Source organism: Leptosomus discolor, unplaced genomic scaffold (assembly GCF_034619465.1).
Source record: "Leptosomus discolor isolate bLepDis1 unplaced genomic scaffold, bLepDis1.hap2 HAP2_SCAFFOLD_45, whole genome shotgun sequence".
NCBI lineage: Eukaryota > Metazoa > Chordata > Aves > Leptosomiformes > Leptosomidae > Leptosomus > Leptosomus discolor.
Window position 1 is genome coordinate 722,240 of NW_028237842.1, and position 24,972 is coordinate 747,211.

The window sequence follows — 24,972 nt, forward strand, 5'->3', positions numbered from 1 at the left end:
GGTGAAAGAGTTAAGAACAGAAACCGGTTGTTTTAGGCAGTGTAATGGTGGATAGTCCTCACTCCAAAAAGTTCTGTTCTCTGTAAAAGGAGGAGTTAAAAGGTGTAGGAAGAGTGATATGTTATGGAAACAGATGGCATGGCAATATTGTTAGTCCTTATTTTGAAGTGGGTTTTTGTAGGAGGGATTGCCCGAGTGGACAAACAGGAGGAGGGGAGGATGTGTTGAAAGGAAGGCTGGGAGCGGAAAGGGAGATGTAGAGCATGTGAGGTGAGCTGAGGGGGAGGGTGGGGGTGGCTGGAGGAAGAGAGTGCTGAGAGCCAGGGCTGCAGAAAATACTGACATGGGAGTTGCAACAACAGGGACCAGTGATCTAAGGCTGCTCCCTTTTGGTTTCGCTTGCTTTGGTTCACGGGGCTGACTCATCCCCTGGAATTTCTTATCTCCAGACTTGTGGAAGTAGGTGAAGTGTTAGGTGAGGTTTATTGCTCTGTGCAGTGGGAGAAGAGAGGAGGAGGACAAAGTCCCCCTGGCTGAGAAGTGTCCAAGGGGTGTTGAGCAGAGCGGAGAACTACAGTGTTCTCGTGAGCACTGTGGTTTGTGAGCACGTTTTGTGTGGCCTGCTTTCGTCAAAATTTGTGTGGTTGTTTTTAGGTTAAGGGATGTGGAAATGTAAATAAAATGAATTCCAACTATCTAGTGTTCATCTTCCCCGTGTATCCGTAGAAAGAAACTAAAACCAGCCAGACTTCAAGCCTGACTGCAGGGTGATGCGTGCACAAGAAAATACTTTTGGTGGCAGAGAAAGGTAGGTGGAGCTGCCTAATGTAGGTGCCTACGTGGCAGATTTGAAAAACAGAGCGAAACCCAAACAGAGTGAGAAACAGGTCACTTCTTCAACTGATCATCTCTTCTTTAGTGTCAGGGGGCTTTCTGTAGCCTGTTTGTTTGCCGTGTTCTTCAGTTGCTTCCATAAATACCTTACTTGTTTTGCGTGAGCTTGATTTGTTGAAAGCAAACCTTAGCAACATCTGATTCTTGCCAAGTTAGTCTTTGGCTTTCTCAGAATGTCATTCTCTTATGGAAACCACTAGCAATGCGATGTTTCAGTTTTATTAATAATCTGGTTTCTGTCAGTAGTCGTCTGTCTCCTAGTAAACCATTGAATGTCACTGAATGTTTGAATTCTGTAGTTTCTAAAGGTTGAGCAGTTCCATTTTTCTACTTGTAGTACCCTCATGACCAGGGACTTGGTATTTTGATGGCAGAACATTGACGGTGAGAGGCCGAAGCTTATTCATTTGACAATGAAGTTGTGGAGATAAAATGGTGATGGAAAAGTAACAGTAAATCAGAGTGGCGTTGTCCAAAGACCCTTCAGCAAGAAGTGGGTTTAGGAGAAACCTTGGTGACTAAGATTGCAGCGTAATGCTTTTATTATCTGAAGAGAGATAATTTGGTATACAAGGGTCAGGAGAAGCACAAGTAATGTTTAAAACTGAGTAGTACAAAACTTTGGCCGTTTTTACAGCTGCTTTGCAGCAGCCATCAGCTGAAACTGGAAGCTTGATCATACAGTTGAATCTGCACCTGCCTCGAAGGTGGATGGACGAGTTTTCCAATCCAGTAGCTTGCATTTTTTTCTTTTATGTTTATAATCCTAGATGTTTCATGGTGTGCAATAGCGAGCAGGAGTTTCCTAGGGCGAGGGTTTGATGCAGCAGCCGTCACATGGCATAAATGTTGCTTTCAGAAGCCGTTGTGATTTCATTGGGCTTGTTTGGACAAATGCACAGTGTGGCTATTTGTGAGTGCCTTTGTGCTAGAAAGTCACTTAGAATTGCAGGGAAGGGGGAAGCAGAGGGGGGAGCCTGATGTGATTTATTTGCTGAGCTGAGGAGGGCTGGGGTGGTGTTTTGGTTGGGGTTTTTTCTTCTGGAGGTCGACTCAGTCTATTGTCCTCAAATAACTGGGATCTTTGTTAGCACTAATGGAGGTTTGAGCTGTTCTAGAGCTGAAAGCAGTTTACTGTTTCAGAGTATTTTGTGAGCTGCCTATGGATACTGTGATGAGTGACTAAAGAAGGGCAGGGGATTTTTCTACCAGTTGTGTGTCCTGAAATACTGCACACACTGAAGCTTTGCAGAAGAATTGTGCTGTTTCAGCTCATCAAACCTGGGTACTGCTAGTACTAGAGGCAGTGTATTCATGTGAGGATTACGGGAAGAGACATACATGAAAAGGAAAAGAGGCAAAAACCCAACTGGTGGAATTAGAAGTTTGTTTCATCTGCATTCATGAAGGAGTGTCAGCTTTTTTCCATCTATGCATTATTACAAAGGTTTCTTAATTTCTTCAACTACGTGGTGATCTGTTACAGATCCCAGCCATTCCTTGAAGTAACTAGAAGTGATGGAGTTAGATGTGCTCTGCTGTACTGGATATCAGCCCTGCTCTTCAATATCTGTAAATTGAATATTTAAATGCATACTCAGAACCAGAGTCTTTTTGACAGAATACAGCCTAGTATAGCTGTTACAAATCTTGTGATCCAGTTTTCAACAAAATCTTGGATGTTAAAATTTAATGTAACTCTAATTTTTCTTTTTTTTTTTTTTTTCAATTAAGTCATAATTGGAAAATTCTGCAACTGTTGTATTGATATTCTTTATTTTCTTCTCCTTTTTGGGAGAGGAGGAACATGTGATAGGGAGAGCTGTCCGATAAATCTTTGGCTCTGTGAATACCAGAGTGACTGGGTGTGAGTGCAGTCTCTTGTGGTTATACTTTGAGGTGTGTGTTTCATTCATTGGTGTGGGTTTGTTACAGAACGTTAAAATATTTGGGGAAATCTTGTTTAAAAAATCAATTAAAGGAATAAACTTGTAATTAAGGGCGATAGTGTCATCTATACAAAAGGAATGACTTCTAGTGAACTTCGACACAAATCCTAGTTGTGATTACTGTTACCGTACATTTAAAAGTGGTTGGTGTTCTTTGTCTTTCCTCCTTGTAGTGCTGGTGTTCTCTCCGTTTTAACAGAAATGTGAGACCTAAATGTAGTTCTATGTAATGTCTTAAAAAATCCCGTTATGAAAAGAAAACAAGATTACATGTGCCAAAGTACAGCAGCTGTTTTACGGCGTCTGATTACAATGATGTTTTTTTCCAAAGTACTGTGTTTTAAGCAGTCTGTAATTTGAGTGTTTAGTCTGTCATGATTATTAATACATAGTATAAAGGAACTTTTTATTCTCTGATATTATTTGCAAGCTAGGATCAAAATGGAAAAAGTATGAGGGTTTTGTATGTAAGGAAGCACTGCTTTTTTTTTTTAACCTGTTGGGTTGGGTTTTTTTTTCTATTTTTGATGACTTTTCAGTTGACCAACAAAATGCATCACCGTGATACAATACGTATTTTACAAGGAGAAAAGTATTGTTCGTCAGCCGATGTTCTAGCAGCTGCCAGCGTTTGGAGCAAGGAAATCTCCAGGTTCAGGCTGGAGGCTAGCCGTGTGACAGGACAAGGCGCCAACTGCATGAAGGGGTGTTTTTCTGGCAAGCAGCTGCTGTGCACACGCGTCCCTAAGTCAGAAGTAAATCTGATCTGAGGTGGTTTCTGCTGTTGTGAGTTAGTTCAAGTTTAGCTCTGGATTCTTGAAGCGTGGGTCACATCTGCAGGGAGATTTGCTGCTCTTTGACTTTCTGTGGTTGCACAGTCAGGTCAGGAGCTCTTTTTCCATTCAGGAGCTTCAGTCACATTTAAAGTAAGCTCAGCTGCCACTGGGCATCATTGTCTCTCCTTGCCAACCTGTATGTTGGACTATTTAGCTTTCAAAAGGCTTCTAGAAATGGTCTCTCGTGAGGCTTAGTGGTATTTCTGCTTAGGCCCAATCATAGACAAAAGGCTTCACTCCAGAGAGGGTTTGTAACGGTTGACATGGTTGTAGTTTTGTATTAGAATTTGCTCAAGCAGTTAAAAAAATTCTTTAAAGAAAAGAAAAATAATCAAACATTTCTACTGTTAGTAGAGAATGTGATGAAAACGGAGCGATCTTTTCCAAAAGTGAAATAAACTGATACAAAAGGAATTGTGGATGCGGTTAAAACTCATCCTTTCCATTAAGTGAAAGGTGAAAAAAGTGAGAAATGCAGTAGAAGGTTATGATGATATTTAATATCTCTTTAGAAAGAGGTTGCACTTTTTCCAGTGGGAAAACAAATATTTCTGTTCTGGAATTGTCTGGGTTAACAGAGACCTTGATCCCTAGCGATTGACCAGTAGCAGCCACGATAACAGGATTAATGTGTCAAAAATGTCCCATTTAAATATTTTTGTTAACTTGCCGTTGTTGTAGGAAATCATGTCTTAGACTTTTCTTTGTTTTAAGACAGTTTCTTAATCCTTGAGACAGGATGAAAATTTCAAGGGGCAATCCTTCAGCTGGGTGCAAGGAAGTTTGTCAGGAGATGATCTGGCTGGTCTGGCTCCATAACATCAAGAACTTGGTTTTTCAAAAGTACAGAACGCTCACAATTCCTATAAAATCAGTGTATGTCTGGCTACCTGCAGGAGTTCCACCCTTAATCCTTTTTTTTGTTGTTTTATAGAAATGTGCTACAAATGTTTTTAGTTAGAAACAATAATTGGAGTCCTGTGTTTTTCTAAGGCACAATTGTCAAGGAGAGTTACTTATTTGTCGGAGAGAAGCAGCAGAACCCACGGTCTCATTTGTGAGTTGTGTATGGGCTTGAGTTTTTAGCTCTTCATGACCATGATTTTTAAGTGATTGCTGTTGTTCATGCAGTCGTAACTTAAGGGTTTTGTCTCCCCCCCAACTCCCCAGTTCCTGTCCTGGACAGAATTTTATGCATCAAGACCTGAAAACCTCCTAATAACAAGAGTAATCAAAAGGCTCGCCGTATCAAACCACTGCCCTTTTAAGCAATATCTCTGTGGTTCGGTACTTCTACTGGAGTTATTTTAGATTGGCTTGAACTCTTGCAAGAGGAGGATTCGTTCACGTTGGCCTTTCAAGACTGCGTTCAGATTGAAAGCTGAGAATCGTGTGCAGAACCTTTGCAAAGGCATTTGATTTTTTTCTTTCTTTTAATTCTACTCCTGCAAAGGAATTGTTTTCAGTGTTTATCGCACATACAGACTTCCCGACTGCCTTTCCGTCTGAGTGCCATGTATGCACTCAGGAAATGATTTTGTGCTTTAAAATATTTAAGCAATTGTGAATTTGGTATTATAGATGTGGAATCCAGAGTGAGGGATTGAATGACCTGTGCGAGGTCGCGGGGGATTCATCCTCCTTTTCTTGCCTTTAGGTGCCTTAATGACAAGACCATCATTTAAGGTAACGGGATGCACCAGTGCTTCTGAGAAACCCTCACAAATCTGTGCCTTTGTACCATAACACTGGGTGCAGATTTGTACAGCTAAACTGACGAGCCATAGACTGGAAAGAGGCACTGTATGGACAAGTCCTAAACCCAAAGGCGTTATTAAAAGGTGGTATTGTGAGGGGAAGCAAAGATGTCTGTGTTCATCAGTTTCAGCTTGATTTCATTGAAGTGTATGCCTTTTTCATCATGTGTTAAGAACAATTGTGAGTATTCTGTACTGATAAATGATTTCCAAGACTCACAGCATAGCATTTTGTTTTCTGAAGATTAAAGTTTTGACTGTGCTGTGTCTTCTAATGGTTTTGAACCGTATTCAGTTACAAGTCTGCATACGTGCTGGAGCACTTCCACTTTCTGAGAGAACTCTTGGAGGGATAGTCCCTGACATAGTTTACCTCACAGGGTTCCTTTCTTTAAAAAACAAAACAAAACCAACAACAAAAACAAAGGAACAAACAAAACCCTGGTCAGGGAAACTTGGCAGACAATCACATTGGAAAATAATAAACAGGCCTCTGCCAGGAGGGTTTGAATTTGTTACATTCGTCTGGTTGGGACTCGTAGCTGCTTAGAAATCTCTGAATAGCAACAGTAGAGGCGGCGGAGGAGCAATTTTTCTACAGGCATAGGGTTGAAATGATTCTTATTTGGAAGTCTGCCTTTGTCATCAAAGAGTTAGAAATACAGCATTTTTTTTGCTCTTAAAGTTTTTTCTCTGAAGAAATGAATATGTAGTAATAAACAGAATTTGAAATTTGCGGGAGCATTCATTTTAGAACAGGACAGTGCAGAAACCCCCCGGTGACACTGATGAATGAGTTTCTGACCAAAGCCCTGACAAAAAATAAATAACCTTACTTGTGGTTTTAGATCTCAAGGTCTTCTGGTGGTTTCGATGGCAATTCTTTTCTGTTTTTCCTAGAAATAAAGGAATTCTTTGTCTCTTCAAGGGCTAGAGCCCCAGGGATTTGAATGGCCAGCTTCTCTGTAGAGTTGCACAAGCCTTACTCTTACTTTCTGTCAATAGGAGGTTTTCAGGTGGTTGTCCCAGCCCACAGCCATCACTATTAATACTATGCTGCGGCAGTCACCTGTGTGAGAAGTTCCCGTTGGTTTGTGCTTTGCTCTCAATGCACTTTGTGCTTATTTTCCTTTTGATATATTCAAGTTAATTGGCTAGGACTTGCAATCATCAGTCAAGTGTTGGCCTTAACTATGCAAAATACTTGTTAAGCACTGATTTTTATTGCTGGTTACGGTCTGTTTGCTGCAGTTGTCCCAAGTGTTTGAATGACCGCTGGAAGAGTAAGTGTTGATGGTTCGGGTGTGAGAGCAGTCTGATGGTTAGGGTGTGAGAGGTCAGATTTTGGTTTTTCCATCAATTTCCTCTGAGGCTTTGGAAAATGCTCCTAATATCTAGAAAAATGTCAAATGAAGTAGAAGAGAAGTCCTAATTTATAATTTGGCACAGTGCTGCACTGGTAATCTGATCTAAATAATTTGAATCTACTTTATAACATTTTCACTTCTTGGTCTAATTACAAATGAGAAATAGATCCTTTTCTTCATCGTCCTGAACTTTGCTCTCGATACTTCCAGGTTCTTTTGTTCTGGGTGCCTGAACAAGTTTGTGTGTGTCAGTTCTTTCTTAAACTCCTTGTTAATAATCTCATCGTTACTGTTCAAAGGACTGAATGAAACCTTTCTCTGAAAAGGACCAGGAGCTGGGACAGTGAAATAATGAAACTGTCTAGAATAAAAGTGATGCCATTAGTACTGGAAATAAAATGCAAATACTTCCAACTCTGAAACACGAGAACGGGAATAGTTGTGTTCTGTCATACAGGTGTTCACAGAGAATTTTCCAGACTCCAACTAGAGCCTCTACTGAGAGCTGATTGCATCATTATAGTTCAACAGCCCAAAAGCATTTTACTAATTGATGATCTTTGTGGACTGTGAGTTAACTGCAGCGATAACTGTCCAACAGACCTCAGGGACAAAGAAATTGGAGGTATGATTTGTCGGTGTACTTCTGAAGTTGCACAACTTCTTGATCTGTCTCCTGACACTGAAGGAAGTTGCATGAAGTTGTTGCATGGCTTCAGAAAGACAGCCTTTCTTTTCAACTCTTGGAAATGTCAGTGGTAGCTTCTGAGGAAGACTCTGAAGTGCTCTTTGAAGGTGTCTCTTCACTAAGCAATGAGCAGTAGGGCTGCCGCAAAGTGTATCACACCATGACGTTAACACCCTGCATGCTTTCAGATCTGGTCAAGTTTAATGACTTCAGGAAAAGTCATAGCTTGGCATTCAAGTCCATTTCTTACTCAAGCTTGTCATGACAAGGCATGTAAGCTGACGTAATGTGCTGGTAAAAGCTCTTAGAGCATCTCGCTATGAAAAGTAGAATATACCACTAGAGGTACATGGCTGAGCAAAAGCAGTATTGAAGATGCAGAATCACTGGATAGTATTTTACAAGGTTAACCTGGGTCTTCAGATTCGGTTGTTAATCTTTGGAGTTCTCCATAGGGTAACCAGCTGCAAGGGTATCTAAACACACGGGTATAAAGCAAAATCTGTTTTCAAAGAGATGGAGACAATCACTTCTCTAACGATGAAAAGGAAAATATCTTCAGTAGCTTCTAGTCCTCTTTTTATTCTTTTAGGGCTAGCCTCTACTATGGCAGTGGCTGTAGCATGGGAAAAGAATGGTTTGGGCAGATTACCGTATGTGTATTCTGCCATCAGCTGGAAAAAAGACCTAATAAATGCTTGTTTCTGTAAGCCCTTGGGTATAAAGCAATAAAGCCACTACAGAAAACCAACTAGTAGGGAATAAACTGGCTTCAAATGTTTACTTTGTCATAGGTTCATCAAAAGGTGTATTCACAATGTGTAAAACTGCCTCTCATAGCTAATCTATAGTGTTATCCCCAAGTTTTACCTGTTACTGTGATAAGGAGACTTTGTCCTGTTCACTTCCATAGTCTACAGTGTCCTGGGAGTTAAATGGATTCTATTTTGTTTAGTTTTCTCCCCTCTCCATTGCACCTTCTTTTAGTGAATATTTAGTCCAAAAAGTCTCCAGTGTGCTTTATGAGTTTTGTTTTTTTCCGGATCTCTACTACCCCGGCTTTCGTAGAGAAGCCCTTAGTCCCCATGGACCTTTGAGTAACGCAGTGAGATGTCTGTGTTTTCTTTGCATGTTGTTATTTCAGTTATCAGGTTGTACTGAGGAGCTTAAGGAAGTCCTATGGGTATCTTAAATGTGGGAAGTCCTCCGTTCTGTTATTAAGTATGTAGCCTTTAAACAGATAACGGATCAAAAGCGAGGACTTACTTTGATCCGACTAAATGATGATGATGGATGTTATTATTTTCTCAGTGCATTGGAAATGCAAGTTCTCTTCCATTCTTGAAGCAGTCCTGTTGCTTTTGAGGATCCTTTCCACTCAAAGGCTTAATACAGTAAGATTTGAAATATTTGTAGTAAACTTGTGTAGATATTTGATTCCTTTTTCTAAGCATGGTGATCAGTAGACCTGAATTTTCACAATCTGAATCAATGAAGTTCTGTTAGTGGAACTTTGTGTGCAGGTTTGTGCAATATATGCTGTTCCTTGCCATCTTCAATTTAAGCAGGACTTTGTGTAAAGCCAAACTTCTTAGAATAATAGCAGCAATCCCAGGGGACATAAAAGAAAGTATCTTGGGAACAGAGCTAGACCTGTGGTTTTGATGTGTCATCCTAACTTTGTTTTCAAATGAGAACCAGTTCTGTAGTTGCAAGGAAACCTTCAACACCAAAACCAAGTCAATCCTGTAAAATACTGCCTGCTTGAGCTGTCAGAGAGCTTTAAACAATAGCTCTGAGGTATGAACTGACCCATTCTTAAAACTGTGCCAATCTGAGTGCCAGTAGTGATCATAGAACCATGGAATCATTAGGCTGGAATAGACCTCTAAGATCATCAAGTCCAACCGTCGACCTAATACCACCATGCCCACTAAACCATGTCTGGAAGCACTACATCAACACTTTTTTGAACACCTCCAGGGATGGTAACTCCACCAGCTCCCTGGGCGGCCTGTTCCAATGCTTGATAACCCATTCGGTAAAGAAATTTATCCTGATGTCTGATCTAAACCTCCCCTGGTGCAACATAGAATCATTTTGGTTCGAAAAGACCTTTAAGGTCATCAAGTCCAACCATTATCCTAACACTACCAAGCCCACCACTAAACCAGGTCCCTAAGCACCACACGTGTACGTCTTTTGAACACCTCCGGGGATGGTGACTCTACCACCACCCTGGGCAGCCTGGTGCAGTGTCTGACCACTCTTTCAGTAAAGACGTTTTTCCTAATATCCAATCTAAATCCGCTTGAGGCCATTCCCTCTTGTCCTGTCATTAGTCACTTGGGAGAAGAGACCAACACCGGCCTCACTACAACTTCCTTTCAGGTAGCTGTAGAGAGCAATGATGTCTCCCCTCAGCCTCCTCTTCACTAGGCTCAACACTCCCAGTTCCCTCAGGCGCTCCTCACAAGCCCTGTTTTCCAGACCCCTCACCTGGACCCACTCCAGAACCTCAAGGTCTTTCCTACACTGTGGCGCCCAAAACTGGACACAGCTCTCAAGGTGTGGTCTGACCAGTGCTGAGAACAGGGGCACGCTCACTGCCCTGCTCCTGCTGGCCACACCATGGCTGACACAGGCCAGGATGCTGCTGGCCGCCTTGCCCACCTGGGCACACTGCCGGCTCACCTTCAGCCGGCTGCCGACCAGCACCCCCAGGGCCTTTTCTGCCGGGCAGCTTCCCAGCCACTCCTCCCCAGCCTGCAGCGCTGCGTGGCCTTGGTGTGACCCAGGTGCAGGACCCGGCACTTGCCCTTGCTGAAGCTCATCCAGTTGGCCTCGGCCCCTCGATCCAGCCTGGCCAGATCCCTCGGCAGGGCCTTCCTGCCCTCGAGCAGATCGACACTCCCACCCAACCTGGTGTCATCTGCAAGCTCCCTGCGGGAGCACTCGATCCCCTCACCCAGCTCATCCCTGCAGATGTTACACCAGAGCGGTCCCAGTCCTGAGCCCTGGGGGACACCCCTTGTGACCGGCCGCCGGCTGGATTGAACTCCCTTCACCACCACTCTCTGTGCTTGGCCGTCCCAGCCGCTTTTTAACCCGCCTTAGAGTGATGATCTGAAATGTCCGAGTCCTTTACTGTTTCACTGTTCATTGAGATAGAAAGCAGGACCGTGTCTATACACATCTTGCATTCTGAAAAATGTAGAGCCCAGACAGGCTGATAGCGTCAATAAAATGAGTAAAAGAACAGATGTACGAGGATATTAAACTGAACAGCTGCAAAGTCTTAGATTTGGAATTGCTTTTTCTTAGGTATGTATTGTAAAACTGTAGCCTTACTGCTGTAATTATTGTCAATTCAGGATGCTTCAGTTGCAGGGCGTACACATGTTAATTGGTGGAGATTACTAATATTTATGTCCTTGAAGAAAAACTGCCTTCACTGATTTTTCACTTCTTTAGGGGTTTTGAGAACAACTTAGCTGTTTTCGCAATTTGTCAAGTGTGGCGCTTTTCCTAAATTAAATACTTGAACTTACTTTAAGCTGTCAGACTTACTCATTGCTTTGCTCTTTAAGACCGTGCATTTAATACTCAGATGGTTGAGTTCTTAGAAGTCTTGTTCTGACCAAATTCAGACCTGACCTTTGTGATTTACAATTCTGCCTTTTCTTTTCAACTGATGGGGGATATACTTTCCTGACTTGTAAATAGTTTGGGACTTCTACGTATGTATGTTTACTTTTTTAGCAGAGAATCCTAATACAAAGTTAATAAATTGAGTTGTCACGGTGTTTAAAAAGTAGGGATTTCTGTGACTATGAAAGACATCACGCAGGTTAACGCAGCCTCTGTGTTTTTCTAGGTGAATCTAATGAATTACCCTTTTGAAAACGTGGTCTTTCATGTTCCTCATCAACGTTTTCCTTTATTTACTTTCCGAGTGCTGTCTGATTGGTTTGATAATAAGGCAGATGTCTACGGGTGGATCTATTGATCCGGTTTGTTTGTTCTTTTTAAGGCCAGATTCTTAACATGGGAATAGGGGTGAGCTACAGTCAGCATAGGGAGAAATAATCAGTTTAGCTCAGGTGCTGGAACAGTCTGTATGCAGCAACATGAGTTTATTTACTCTGCTGTTGTGCTGTGCTCTGTTGTGTAGTTGTACCCTCAATATTTCATCGCCATGTATTTTTCTGTTTAAAGCACACAAAACCAAAACAAATGCTCAGTCCCAGTTCCAACGTATCTGAATAGATGGACCATTTTGAAGTTCTGGAAGGTTTTTATTTTGTATGTACTATTCATCAGAAAGACTTTTAATGAACTGCCAGGTTTCTGTTTTACTTCACGGTGCATGCCAACGAAGCTCGGCTTAAAAGGAGAACAAAACCGTGTGCAAGATGTTACGACCGTAACTACAGCGGCTTAGAAACAGCCTTTATATGACACGTATCACACCGGGCTTCACTCTTCGTTAGAGTGATTTGGAGTTGTGTGGCATGAACAGCTCATAAAGCTGAGTACTGAGCTGAGCGTCATTCATGACATACAGATGATTTCTGTTCAACTTAAATACTTTCCAACTAGGTGGAAACTTGGTTTAGTGCTGAAGTTCTAAATCTGTGTTCAGCTGAGATAGGTGTTGTTAATACAGAAGGTGTTATATTAACAGTTGTATTGATTGTTAATATTGAAGGGTTTTGTTCCACCAAAGTCCACTCAGTTTAAAACCCATGTAAACAGGTGAAGAGAAACTGGAGTTTCTGTTTCAGTAGTCCTTTGGGGGAGTGGGGAAAATAGTACAAAGTATGTCGTTGAGATGGGCCTTAACAGCAGTTTGCTGTAGCACGTTCTGTGTCTGTCTTTAGAATACATAAGTGTATATTTGTGTGTGCCACGTTTTTGAAAGAGCCGTATGAGAATGTCCCGGGGGAAGTTTTGTTTGCTGGTTTGTAACAAGCTGTCATAAAAATACGTTGTTATTAGTAGAAAGAGGAACACTCTCCCGATTGTTTATAACGAGGCTTTGCCTTTCACACGTGGAAAACGGTGGCTCATTCTGTCAGCTGGGTCCGTGGGAATCTCCAGTTGTCAGACAAACTGGATTGGATTGATGGAATGCGTGAGACGGCGAGACTTTCTGGCATTCGGTTCTTACACGTATGAACAAGAGGCTCCCAGGTAAGATCTGGTTTTCCTTGCACTTGACAAAAGCAAAACAGTCTTTATACAATCATTCTCCAGTATCTTTTCAGTTAGTGTGTGTGTTTTCATGAGGTCACAGAAAACTGTTTTGCATGACATGAAATGTAGAGGAAGGCCATTCAAAAGCAGTAATAATGGACTGAATGGTTAGTCTCAGAGATTAAAAATAGCTGTTTATTTTTAAGAGTGAGTGCCCCAGAGGTAATCACGCCAGTGAGTCTCTTCTACTGACTGAGTCTGAGAATGAATGCTTTTTAAAACCATAACCAGTAAGTTGAGAACGTCTTAGAAAGAGGGGATGATTTTCCTCCAGGGCAGGCAAAGCTGCATCGAGTGTGTTCTGTGTGACATTTTCTGTGAAGCAGACCTCTGGGTGAGATCTGATGGTAAGACAAGAAGGGCTCTGGCTTTATTAAGGACATGTGTCATGCAAGTCGTGTGTGGTTCTGTTATTTCAATAGCAGCATGAGAGGGAGCGGGAGCGGACAGAGTGATACTTACACTGCTCTTTCTTTGAGACCCCAGCAGTTTCCAGCAATACCAAAGGCTTTCCTTGCCCGGATTCTGAGGGACTGGACCAACTAGAATGTTTTCATGGCTTCTCATGAGCCCTGAACTGCACCTGATACGAGAGACAACTACTCTCACTCATGTGGTCTGCGCTGCTGTTGTCATCTTCTTTCCTACCCTCCTTTTTCTTTCCTACCCTCCTTCTGCTTTCTGTTGTAACAGACTGTAGCTGAGCTGACCAGGAGTGATCATTTTGCCAACTTCCGTGGACAAAAAGACAACTTGGAAACTGCTGTCCTGAGCAGACCAGCATTGTCTCGAGCCAGCCTGAAGCGGGAGTGTCTGAAGCTGCCGTTCCTTAACACTCCAACCCAATTCAAGAGTGTGACCATCTTTCTCCTTTGCAGTTGCCTGGGACACCTCGTGACCCAGTGCAGGTTCTTGTCGGTCTTGCTGGTGCTGGCCCTGTGTTTTGGGCGGGGGGCGGCCCTGGCAGCAGAACCCCGGTGGTGTTCAGTTGGTATTTGCCAGTTCAGCTCCCTGATCCGGTTCACCACGATCCCCGAAGAGTGCCGCTGTTGGAGCGAGGGAGGAGAAACGCAGAGTTAGGGACAGGGAGGGGGGGCTGGCATGCTGCTGGTGTAGGTGTGCTTGAGCGGTCACGGCTGCAGCCCGCAGAGCCTGTCCTGCCTGTCAGTTTCTCAGATGGCCGTGCGTGGGGGTGAGCACAGAAACAGGCTGCATGTTCTGTCCTGACTGCTCTTTTCTCTTTCCTTCTGTGCACTTGGGTTTTGTTCCCACTCAAACTTTCCAGATCACAACAATAGCAGTTGCAGCAGTTCCCAGTCACCACAGATTTTTTTTTTTTTTCTCTCAGAAGAATCATCACTGCCATTTATGTAGATACTCCTTTTCTCCTTAGCTGGAAAAGAGGTTAAACGGAATAGCACTAAGAACAGATTTCAGGTATTTTATTTTTTCCATAGTTTTGTATCTCTTATTAAGTTTTACAAGACCTTTTTTAAACGTCTCTTCTCTTTTATTTTATTAAGCTATCTTGACTATTCCATAGTAGACTAAACAAATCTAACAGGGAGATGATCATAGACATACGGATTATTGGTCAGATGATTGAAGAACTTGCTGAAAACTAGAAAAGACAAAAGAAAACCAACCCAAACCCCTAGCTCTTGCCAGATCCAGTCCCTGAGCACCTGAGCTCAGCACTGGACACAAATTAGTGCAAGGCAGCAGCAGCAGCTTATGCTAATGCAGAGCTACACTTTCAAACCCCAACCTGATTTTGAGGTAGCAGGGTCTTGTTAAAGCTGTTGGTTCTCTGAGTTCATTGATAATGTCTAAGTTGAGGAAATTATACCGAAGCCGTTCAGTACACTACTTGAATATGTAGTGCGTCAGGCAGAGGTCTTTGAGCAGGGATTTAATTGCTTACAAAGAACAGAATCTTAGGATGATATGGGGTTGTTCTTTGAAAATTTGGGATTTTTAGTCCTTTGCCATCCATGTGTTTAATTTTCAGCTATTTTGTTTTTTATTGTGAATGGACACAGTGAATACCTGGCTATCAATGCTTTTAAAGCCTTACTAAAGCATTGAATAATAAATAAATAGGGCTGGTTTTGTCTCATGTTGCTACCTCCACATGCAATATTTTGTGATGTCTCGAACAAGGTGAAAGTTCTTAAACTTTTGGGGTTTTATGCTTCCTATACTACTTGTGGCATCCTCAGGGAGAAAGTACGACACCCAGAGCAAAACAACAGACTTTTGAAATGGGCTAACTTACATTGTTCCCCTACTTCTCTTGCTGCAAAGCACGTTCTAGTTACTCCTCCTGGTTAAAAGCTTGGAGGCACAATTACCAGCTTACACAGCTCTCATGTCATTTCTCTGTTTTCCCAGATGTTGAAATAATAATGCAGTGCCTCATTCCTGGAATGATGACCAGGAAAATGGTCACCAGCTGCATGTTGGACTTTGTTTTCTTCAGTATTCTGCAAGTCCAACAAAAATAGAGTTCAGTAAACACTTGTTCCCTGACTGCAGCATGGCCATCCGTATATGTTGTTGCAGCCTGTTGGGTGTTTATTTTTCCATAGGTAAAAATTAGAAGTACTTGATTTTCAGTTATTAGGGCCAAATGATGAGGAAACCCATGGAAAGTTTCCACTCTATGGGACAGAAAATGTACCTTAAAAGTGAGAGTATGGCTGTTTATTTTGGAAAACTGGTTGTCCGTACTTTAAATTCAGGAAATGGGAGTGTGTACTCGCACAGTTTGATACAGCCGTGTTTACTCTGCATTTCTGAAATTACAGTGACTATATCCACCCTGTTGTGCAGTATCGTGTGGAGTCCATGGTGCTGCGTATTGCAAAGCCAACGAATTGTGTTCCTGGGACACCCAGCATCCAGCCGCGAGCTCAAACGAAAGCCCTGCAACGTGCTCCCTCAGTAACGGAGCCAGAATCCCGCTCCGACGGCAGTGCTGTTCTCGTGTGAGCCTTCCAGCCGTTAGAGCCTTCCGTTGGGATAGCACACAGCTACTGATTTTCAGCCTGCCTGGGACAGGTTGAAAGCTTAGGGAAGTAAGTGGTTAACATTTTCTCACAAACTTTGTTTCCCTGGAGACTTTAGCATCTTTTCCAAGGTACTGAGAACCCTTGGGTGTCATTGGAAACCACTGGCACGTACGAATAGCACCATTTTCAGCTACACAACAGAGATGATAAAAATCTACCGGGGGGGGGGGGGGGGGGTGTATGCACACACATATACCTATGCACATCAATATGTCTCTTTGATTAAACAGAGAATTAGACTCTGTTCTGTTAAAAAAGAAAAATCAACTCTGTATGTCCATGTGTGTAGAGCTGTCCCATTCTTGTGGTGAGGCTGATTTTTCCTACTGCTTCAGAATAAGTTAGAATGTCACATAAATCCACTACCTCTTTTCAAAACTGGACTAGTGTTATTCGGCTGTATGTTAATAAATTATTGTGGTTCTCTTTTAACCGTGGTAGTTCATTCTGGTCTTAACCATGCAAAACGGAAAGATAGAATGAGTTACTCTGTGTGGCCTCTCTTATGGAGCTTAACAGCAACTCTGTTAATGGGAAAAAAATCTCATGGGTCATTATAACATGTTCTTTATAATTGTAGGTAGGTAAGAAATTTTGACTGAGAGTATGTTTGTTTATAGCTGAGATTATAATTGTGGTTGTATCCTTGGTAGTGTTACCAGCATTTAATGTGAGTTGGTGGGTTTCCTTGCTCGGGCTGTAAATGAAAGAATTGTCTTCCTATTTCGTTTTCCTCTTTATTAGATAGGATGCATTCAAATCTGGCCGTGCATCTCTCAGAGCACTTCTTGACTGGCTTTACCAGATTAGAGATGATACCCCAGTGTCACCCAGTGGAGGAGCTTTTGTCAAGCTGACGATATCAGGGCTCTGTGACGGGCACTTTCCCTTCCTGTTGGCCGAGCAGCTTAAGATCAAACGGATCTTGTAGTTTATATTTTGCTGCATTACGAGCAGAGAGAAGGGGGGGAGGTTCAGTCTCCCATTTCCCAATGTTTTTGATATTTGTCAGTCGGCTGAACTTCTGGCAGTTCAGGAAATATTTACACTTTATGCTTTCATGTACACTGAAGGCTCATTTCCTCAATAATTAAACTGTGTTTTACTTGTGCAGTTTGGGGATCAAACAGTAACTATCTGTGTGTAACACTTCCTTCTTCTTCTGCCTGTAGAGCAGAACGTTTTCCTAGGCAAAGAGTCGTGGTTCGGGAGATGAAACTCCCTGACCTGCTTTCTGTTGTTCTCATTTTGTATGAGGTGTCTGCTGGCTGCTTTGTAAGGAAGTAATAAATATGGCCTGGAGCTCTTTCAAATAATTAGCCAATCACCAGCATACACATATTTGCCATAAAAGAGAAACTTTAAGTAAAGAATATTTGTTCCTTTGGCATTTGCCTGTTTGAGAATGAACAGTTAACTCTTGAAGTCCCGTTTCAGGTAACAAGGGTATCTAACCAGTGGGTGAGTGGGGCTGATGGAAACAAAGAACAACAAGCTGTTTACCCTGCCCTCAAGAGCTTTACCTGCAGTCGGAGTTGCTTGTGGTAGTTGTGGGAAGAGCCAAACCGTTGGTGCCTGAGGCACCTTGCAAACTAATTTGTCCTCTGAAGAGCGATTATCTCAACAGTTCTGGGTTTTGCTTTTACTCCTCACTATTTAGGTTGGGCTTTTTAACGTGATTTTTCCTTGGTTCCCTTTGTGGCAGCCTTCCAGAAGAAAGGGTGTGCTGCCGGGAGTGCCGGAAGGGATCTTGAAGCCGAGGGTCGTGGTGAAACAGCCCGTGAAGGCTTATCAGCCTGCCAAGGCTGTAACTGGAATGCCTGAAGCTCGGCAGTCGGGTCTGGAATTTACAGCTGATGTTACCTGTGGTGACACCGGTGCTGATTGTTCTGGAAGAGTGCCCTGCACTGAGGTGAGCCTTGCGGGTAGAAATGCAGAAAAACTGTGGAGAAGACACTGTTAATAAAGGATAGTCAGCTAACACAGTAGTATTATTTCAAACGTGGTTAATGTAAACACCTTCACAAAAGCTGATTTTATTTGTAGTACTGAAAATCAGCAACTTGGGATTTATTTGCGATCCTTTTTTTAAAAAAAAAGTCTTATTTTTATTCTTCCCATAAAAATGCCATTTGGCACTGGCATTTCTGTAGAACTCTCTCCAGAAGTAGATTACAGTTGTAATAGCGGAAATAAAATAAAACATTGTGGCTGTTTCATAGTTTTCATGAAAGGAAGAATCAGAAGAATCCAAAAACTAGATCAAATGATCCTAAGCAGTCTTGTCGTGCTCCTTACCCTTCTAACATGCTAAAGAAGTTTAAACCAAATTTTCCTTTATTTTAATTCTTAGTAATTTGTGATCACTCTTCATTTAATTCATGCTATTTTGGGGTAATGTAAGCAACTTTTTATTTATTATATGCATTAAACCCTTAAATAAAATATATTGCCTCAATATAGTAATTTTCATAAGCAAGGTTGGACTGTGTTTACCAAGAGCTAGTACTGGGTTTAGCAGTAAAGATTTTTAGTTTATTTTTAACTTTGTAGGTTGGGGATAACCCTGTGCACAAAGCCAGAGAACCGCTGGAGCGCGCTATAAAACTGGTGAAGGACACAAAAACCGGGGTGCTCCCTTGTGTATGGTGACAGGGACAGGCATCAATGGTCTGACTCTCACGGCGTTTTAAAACCGTAGTAGTTCTTCATAGATATATTTTTCTTTTGTCTCGGCAAGGGAAATTCTTGATACTGAAAAGGGTCTGTGGACCCTCTTTGGGAGGTTGCTTACTGTCTTGCAGGATATGCAAAGTAAATAATATTTTTTCCTTGGAGTTTCTTTTGGGACTCTTAGAAAGAGCTTTGAGGGTTTCCTTTCCTTTGAAAATTATGTAGAAGAGAAGAGGGGAGGATATTTTTTCAGGTGTGAATTAATGTAAGTCTTATTTATTGAATTAATACTTTTGTGCCTGCTTCTGATGATATTTTTTATTTTGGAAAATAGAGTCTTTATGATCCAGTAGGTATTGCATGTTGATACTCAGAGCAAGGCACTGGTTTTAAGCCTGAAAAGTGGACACAATTCAGAAGCGACCACCAGAGCATACAACGAGATGATCAGGCGGCCTGAAAGACATCAATACAAGTATCTCCCATCTCTCAGTCTAGGATACACTCTGGGCACGTCCATCTCTGGTGCTGGACTTGGGTAAGTTTCCAGCCATGGGAAACAGAGCCTGTCTGGCTGTCCTTCCTTAATAACTTGAGAATCCAGCGAGTGATTTCAGCCAGATTTCATGAAAGACTTGAAATTTCCAATATACTAAGTTCATAGTAGCTTCAACTGATATGGGAAAGTAGAAAATATCCAGTACAGACTGGATCCCCTCCCAGTACAGACTGGGCCCTGTCCTGGTACAAACTGGAACAAACGACACCCTCCCAGTACAGACTGGGCCATGTCCCAGGACCGACTGGATGCCCTGATCCCCTCTCAGTACAGACTAGGCCCCGTCCCGGTACAAACTGGATCGCCTCCCGGTATAGACTGGGCCCTGTCCTCGTGCAAACATGGCCTTGCTGCGGCTCCCCAGGACCAGTGAACCCCAGTGCCGGTAGCCAGGCAGCGTGGGGCCTTCCCACGGCCCCCTAGGACCAGTAAACCCCAGTGCCAGTAGCCGGGCAGCGTGGGGCCTTCCCATGGCTCCCCAGGACCAGCCGCTCCAGACCCCTGGGTCTGACGCTCCCAAAACCCCTCCTGGTGGACGTGCCCGGTGGCCACTGAGGCACGGACCCATCTGAGGGGAAAGCTGAGCCCGAGACCCCTTTACTCCGCAGGGACACCCCCTTGTACCCCCCCAAGATACTATTTTTATCAACAAACCTCTTTATCTCCCACTGAGCCGCTTGCTTTCATCCCAAACTGATTTATACCCTCCTGCAAGGCCTCCTCACCGTGGTGTTCCCACAGCTTCTCGCCCACCAACGCTGGCTCCTTCCACAGGTCGTTCCTGACTTGACTCCTACCCAAAAAGCTTCCCAGAAATTGTGGCAAAACAGAGAGAAAGGGAGGAAAATATCCAGCGTAGAGCTACCCGAGACTGTCCTCACTCAGGGTCTAAGAGAGGAGGACGTCGCCCTGTTGGGGAAGGTAGAACTCGTTGGGGTTGCTGCTAAGGTTTAGCTGAGAGCTGCTCTTTCTCTTGAAAAACACACGCAAAGAATTTTTCAGAATTCCCAGAACTTCATTCTCCACTGAAAATTCCGACGGTTTGACAGCGCTGGGGCTCAGTGTGAAGTGAATAAGCAGGGAAAGGGTGCGTGTGTTGCCAAAAACCAGTGTCTCCTATCAACTGCGACGATCCACACGCTGCAATTGTTCTTCCTGACTGACCGAAGGTGCCACAAGTCAGGGCTTTCCTCCCGTTTCTTCCAGAGAATGGCCTTCTCCCAAAAAGGGGGTAAAGTGGCTGCCGGATTTCTCCTGGAAAAAGGAAAGAGGGGAAGGAAGATGGTTACCTCTGTGCTCGCTGCTGGGGCAGGATGAACGCTGAGTGACCATTGGAAGGAACAATTGTTCCATCAGAGCAGCCACTGACCGGAGATAGTTCACATCCTTAACCTGGGTAATCACTGCTTTCTCCCCAAAACTAAAAGACGAGCGTTTTGGTGACCTTTCAGCCACGTGAAACAGGCTTCCATTAGCAAGCAAGGACACCGGAGGTGGCTTTCACCTCACTCCAGTCACTTGGTGACTACTGCCACTTTTTAAGAGAAGGGTGCTGTGAAAAACCAAGTGTGGAGAGAGGAACCACAAACTCGGGCAATAGTCCTCATGTCCTAATTCCGTGCAAAACTGGGAGGGATCCAACTCGATTTACCTCTTGGTCTTTCTGAACCGGCGGGTGTGAGTTTCTGTCGAAGGTGATTTTGCCCATCTGGAAGTCGTGGTTGGGGATTTCTCTGGAAAAGCAGCATAAAAGTACGATGAAAGGAGAAATTTTGTACCTCCCATCCACCTGAACGCAGCGAGGCCTATTCTGTGTCGGTCAGTGTTGTACCATCGCTGGCTGCGAATTTTCATCCCCAAGTATTTCTAGATGGAAACCACGGAATTATTTCCTAAAGGGGGGCATACGTGGCACAGAGGAGATCATCAGCTCCTGGACCTGCTGTAGAAGCTTGGTTTCCACGTTGCCTGTGGTCTCCACAGGGCCACGGACGTGCTTTTCCACCAGGGTTCAAGATTTCCCGCGACACCACGTTTCGCTTTAGGAAACGGGCAGGGCTCCCTCCAGCCCACCAGACTCGGCGAGCCTGCTGCCTCTCCCCACGTGTCTTCTCCAGAACCGGAGTTGACTGAGAGAGTTTTGGCAACGTCGACTTAGGATCTGCACCTTCAGCAGTCAGGGATGTCACAGTCAAGTCTAGCAGACCAGACTTGCTTTTCTAAACGCCAAATTAGGAGGAAAACACCTTGTTTATATTGCAGGAGCAGGAAAAAAAAACCTCCACTCAAATGCTGAACCTTCACTTGCTGACAAGGGAACGAGATGGACCAACCTTTGAACGGCTCCTGGTTCAGCTGCCGACGGCTCAGCACCTTCCTTCTTGCTGTCTAGCCTGTACCCAGGACCGGAGAATGCCTGTGTGCACAGAACGAGGTTTAATTTAATTGAAAGCAAGCTGCATGGGGCTGCTCTATTCTGTAAAAGCTTGCTATCCATTTTATTCAATTCTTTGGTTCAGCAGTTTTCTTTCTGGCGTGTCAAAGAAGCCGCTGACCCCTGGGGGTGTGGATGTTTCCATCGCCTGGTTCTCGCCTGCCCCTTGAACGACAGCAAGTCGTGCCCTTCCTGGCCGTGAGCAAAACAAAACACGGGCAGAGACTCGCCAGTGAAGGAAGGAGCCCCTCTAAGATCAAGTATTTTGCAGTTTCTGCGATTATTTTGCAGTTTATACGAGTATTTCGCAGTTGTTTGGAACAGCTTTCCCTCACCCTTGCACAACATTGGGAAAACAGCCGAGATGGGGGACTTACGTGAAAGCCTGCGTCGCTCGCACGTCCACTGGGGTCTCCTTCAGCGTCCTGTGAGGGGAAAAAAGTGACTTCCTCGTGTTCCTGGTGCGATGTGCAGAACACACAAGAACAGTTCCACGTATTTCTAACCAAACAAAACTTTAGAATAATTCTGTGCAAAATGAGAATAATTATCTTTCTGAAACCAACTGTTGGTACACAACCACCTCCTCAGTAACACAGGAAAAAGCATCCGGTAAGGAAAGGTCAGCCTTAAGAAATCGTTTCAGGCAAAAATAAACGATGTTGGAGCTCCCCGTTCCCTCACAAGCAAGGCTGGTTGTCTAGAGGATGCATTTGTGGAGAGCAGAAGCTTAACTTACTGTGGTCTCTTCCTGTTGTGCGCTTCCCTCTGGTTCTTTGGGCCCCACGGGAGCAACAAAATCCACCTGTTTATAGAAGCAGCGTGAAAATAAGCATGAACGATATTTTTCTTTGGATCGTAAGGTTTAGAGCACTGTTTCTTCAAACTCCACCAACTATCACTCCGTTTTCATCAAGAAAGAACTGACGTCTGCCTGTTACATATTTTAACTCAAAAGTGAAAAGACTAAACCTCCCAGGAATGAGCCTTAGCACAGAAGTGGGACAGAGCCGTGAACCAGCACCCCGCAATTCTTTGAACCAAGAAAAGGCTGCTCTATCAAACTCAGATTCTAAAACACCTTGAGGACAAACACGGCCCCCGAGGCATGACAGTCACCTGAGGGGACATGAAGTGCAGCTCAGGACCACAGCCGTGGTCACAAAGGCACACGGGGTTCTCTCAAACGAGTCCTCTTCCCCGTCCCATCTGACTTGACCTTTCCTGCCCCATCCTCAGAGGTGCCCGGTGGGCGATGCTGTCACTGACTAAGATGCCCTCTCCTTTGGGGAGGACACAGGCTTTCCATGTCAGCTTGAACTTACCTCGAGATCACAGTCTGTGATGGACACGGCCTTCTCTGGTTTGGTCTCCACCACCTGAAGCTCATAGATCTGAAAGAGCAGTGAATATTTCAAGACGGCCCATGAAAGAGCTCAGCCTGTAGAAGAAAAGCATGGCAAAACCTTTCCCTTCAGACAGCTTCAAGAAAATTGAAGGAAGTGCTCCCCTTACTCGACGACTGGATACTACAGGACCTCCACAGAACATGACAGCAAAGATTTTTTTGCCCTAGACAGAAGATTGCTGTATGGTGGAACGAGAGAACCTGCCTTTTACTGTACCTTGCTGCGCTCTGACTGTACCTTAATCTGCATTTCTGAAAGCAAATTACGAATGTAGGGTAAAACTGAAACAGAGCTTGTAAGAACATCAGCAGCACAAATGTGTGTTTTCTCACGAGTCAACAACCAGCCTAAACATCATCTGTGTTGATTGTTTTAGCATCGACATCGAAGAGCTGAGCTGAGTCTGCAGCCCCAACGGATCCAGTGGGCACAACACTCACCCATAGAATCGCTTCTCAAGATGTAGCCGAGGTACTTGTGCAGTCACAACTGACTGTACGGTGTCTATATCTAATATACTGTACCTTTTTGTTGTACTTGATGGCAATAACATCCCCCGTAGTGAGACAAGGGTAGTTTCTCAAGGCGTTTTCTAATCTTGGGAGGATGTTAAGATGAAACGTTTGTCTTCGATGCAACATCAAAGCTTTAAAGCTACTGTGTCATTAAAACCCTGATCCTTGGTCCCTCAAATGTGGTTTAGAACCTTTTAGTAAACCTTAGGGTGTTTAAGTTTTTCTAGAGAACACTCAAACCCATTGGACTTTCAAGATTCACGCTTGTGCCCTCCAGGTGACGCTTTGTGCCAGCAGTTGGCGTCATCTCTGTACGTAAGCCCTCCATCCTTCCAGGAGTTACTGGAGGAGTGTGAGCCACGCCTGAAGAGCGAGCTCTGCCTCGTCCTTCCATTCAGGAGAAAACTTGTGCCCCACTCCGTAGCCGGTAGGAAGGATACACAGCTTTGACGCTGGTGATGGAAAGAAAATCTGGGCTCTGGGGCTGAAATGTGGCGGAAGTACCCACGGGAAGGTGGACGCTTTCCACTTGTACCAGGCCTCCCGCTTCCAGCGACAAGTTCTGCATCATCTGCGAGAGTGAAAACAAGGACACGAACCACGATCAGCGAGATCTCTTTCCTTATTTTCGCTGGGGCCACCACCTGCCCTGAAACGCACCAGTCGGCCATGTTTTCTTTTCAGGAATAACGGCCTTCAGAAGCAGTCTGCTTCGCTTACGGAGTTAAACTGGGGGAGGGAAACCTGGCTGAAAGCTGTGAACGTGACTAGCGAAGACAGGCCCGGCCAGGACACCTCCCACCTCTTTAATACCAAACTGGCAACTCATTTGTCCTGCTCTTCGGGTTTGGACACGGGAGACCACTCACCCAGGGCGGAAAGTAGCAGACACCCTCCTCAGCCTCAGATTCCAGCACTCCACAGTGCGTCGCTCGGTCCGCCTTGGTGTTTGTCAGCCGGAACAGCATCGGGCAGGGCATGTCAAGTCGGACTGGGGAGAAAGGAGACAAAAACGTTACTTGTTGACAAGCCCCTACTGCGTTCTCTTGTGGAGAAGGTGCACGCAGGAAGATCTGGTTTGTAAGATTTACCTATTCTTCCCAGCCCAGTAAGGTCCAGTGATCTCTGCCCCGTTCACCATCCACACCGCACTATGCCTGTTCATAAACAGAACTACATGGATTTAATGAGGATTAATTTGGCATGCTGTCAGTCACTTACCGAGGAGCTGTTGTGAATCAGGCGGTCTCTCCACCTCAGGTTCAGAAGGATCTCTTAGTTTCTGGTAAGGGATCTCAAACCTTGGGAGACGTCCCTGCTCAAAGGGGAGAGTCACCGGGCGTGCAGTCTGGTTGCAATTTAGGGAGAGCTCAAGTTGGGCTCATGCAAAGATCTGTGGCTGGTAAAAGGTCTCTCTGCCTCAAGGAACCACCTTGAGAGGTGACCCAGCTCAAGGGGAGATGACTGCCATGCAGCCACGCTGCCGAGCAGGGAGAGCCCAGAGCGGCTCACTTAGGCCGTCACATTGATGGGATGAAGTGGTTGGCTCGTAGTCCAT

General features: G+C 44.2%; 1 protein-coding gene across 1 annotated transcript in view; it reads right to left on the minus strand.

The window, feature by feature from the left end:
- LOC147412654 (ubiquitin recognition factor in ER-associated degradation protein 1-like) overlaps window positions 1–24,972 on the minus strand; it is a 40,906-nt gene extending 15,934 nt beyond the window's left edge. The window contains exons 1-10 of the mRNA XM_086481132.1: window positions 24,927–24,972; window positions 24,716–24,729; window positions 24,506–24,539; window positions 24,284–24,405; window positions 23,855–23,985; window positions 23,424–23,496; window positions 22,816–22,884; window positions 22,230–22,295; window positions 21,868–21,915; window positions 21,390–21,472 (exon numbers count right to left, since the gene is read on the minus strand). Of these exons, the coding sequence (XP_086337258.1) occupies window positions 21,390–21,472; window positions 21,868–21,915; window positions 22,230–22,295; window positions 22,816–22,884; window positions 23,424–23,496; window positions 23,855–23,985; window positions 24,284–24,405; window positions 24,506–24,539; window positions 24,716–24,729; window positions 24,927–24,972 (686 nt within the window). The remainder of the gene's footprint in view (window positions 1–21,389; window positions 21,473–21,867; window positions 21,916–22,229; window positions 22,296–22,815; window positions 22,885–23,423; window positions 23,497–23,854; window positions 23,986–24,283; window positions 24,406–24,505; window positions 24,540–24,715; window positions 24,730–24,926) is intronic.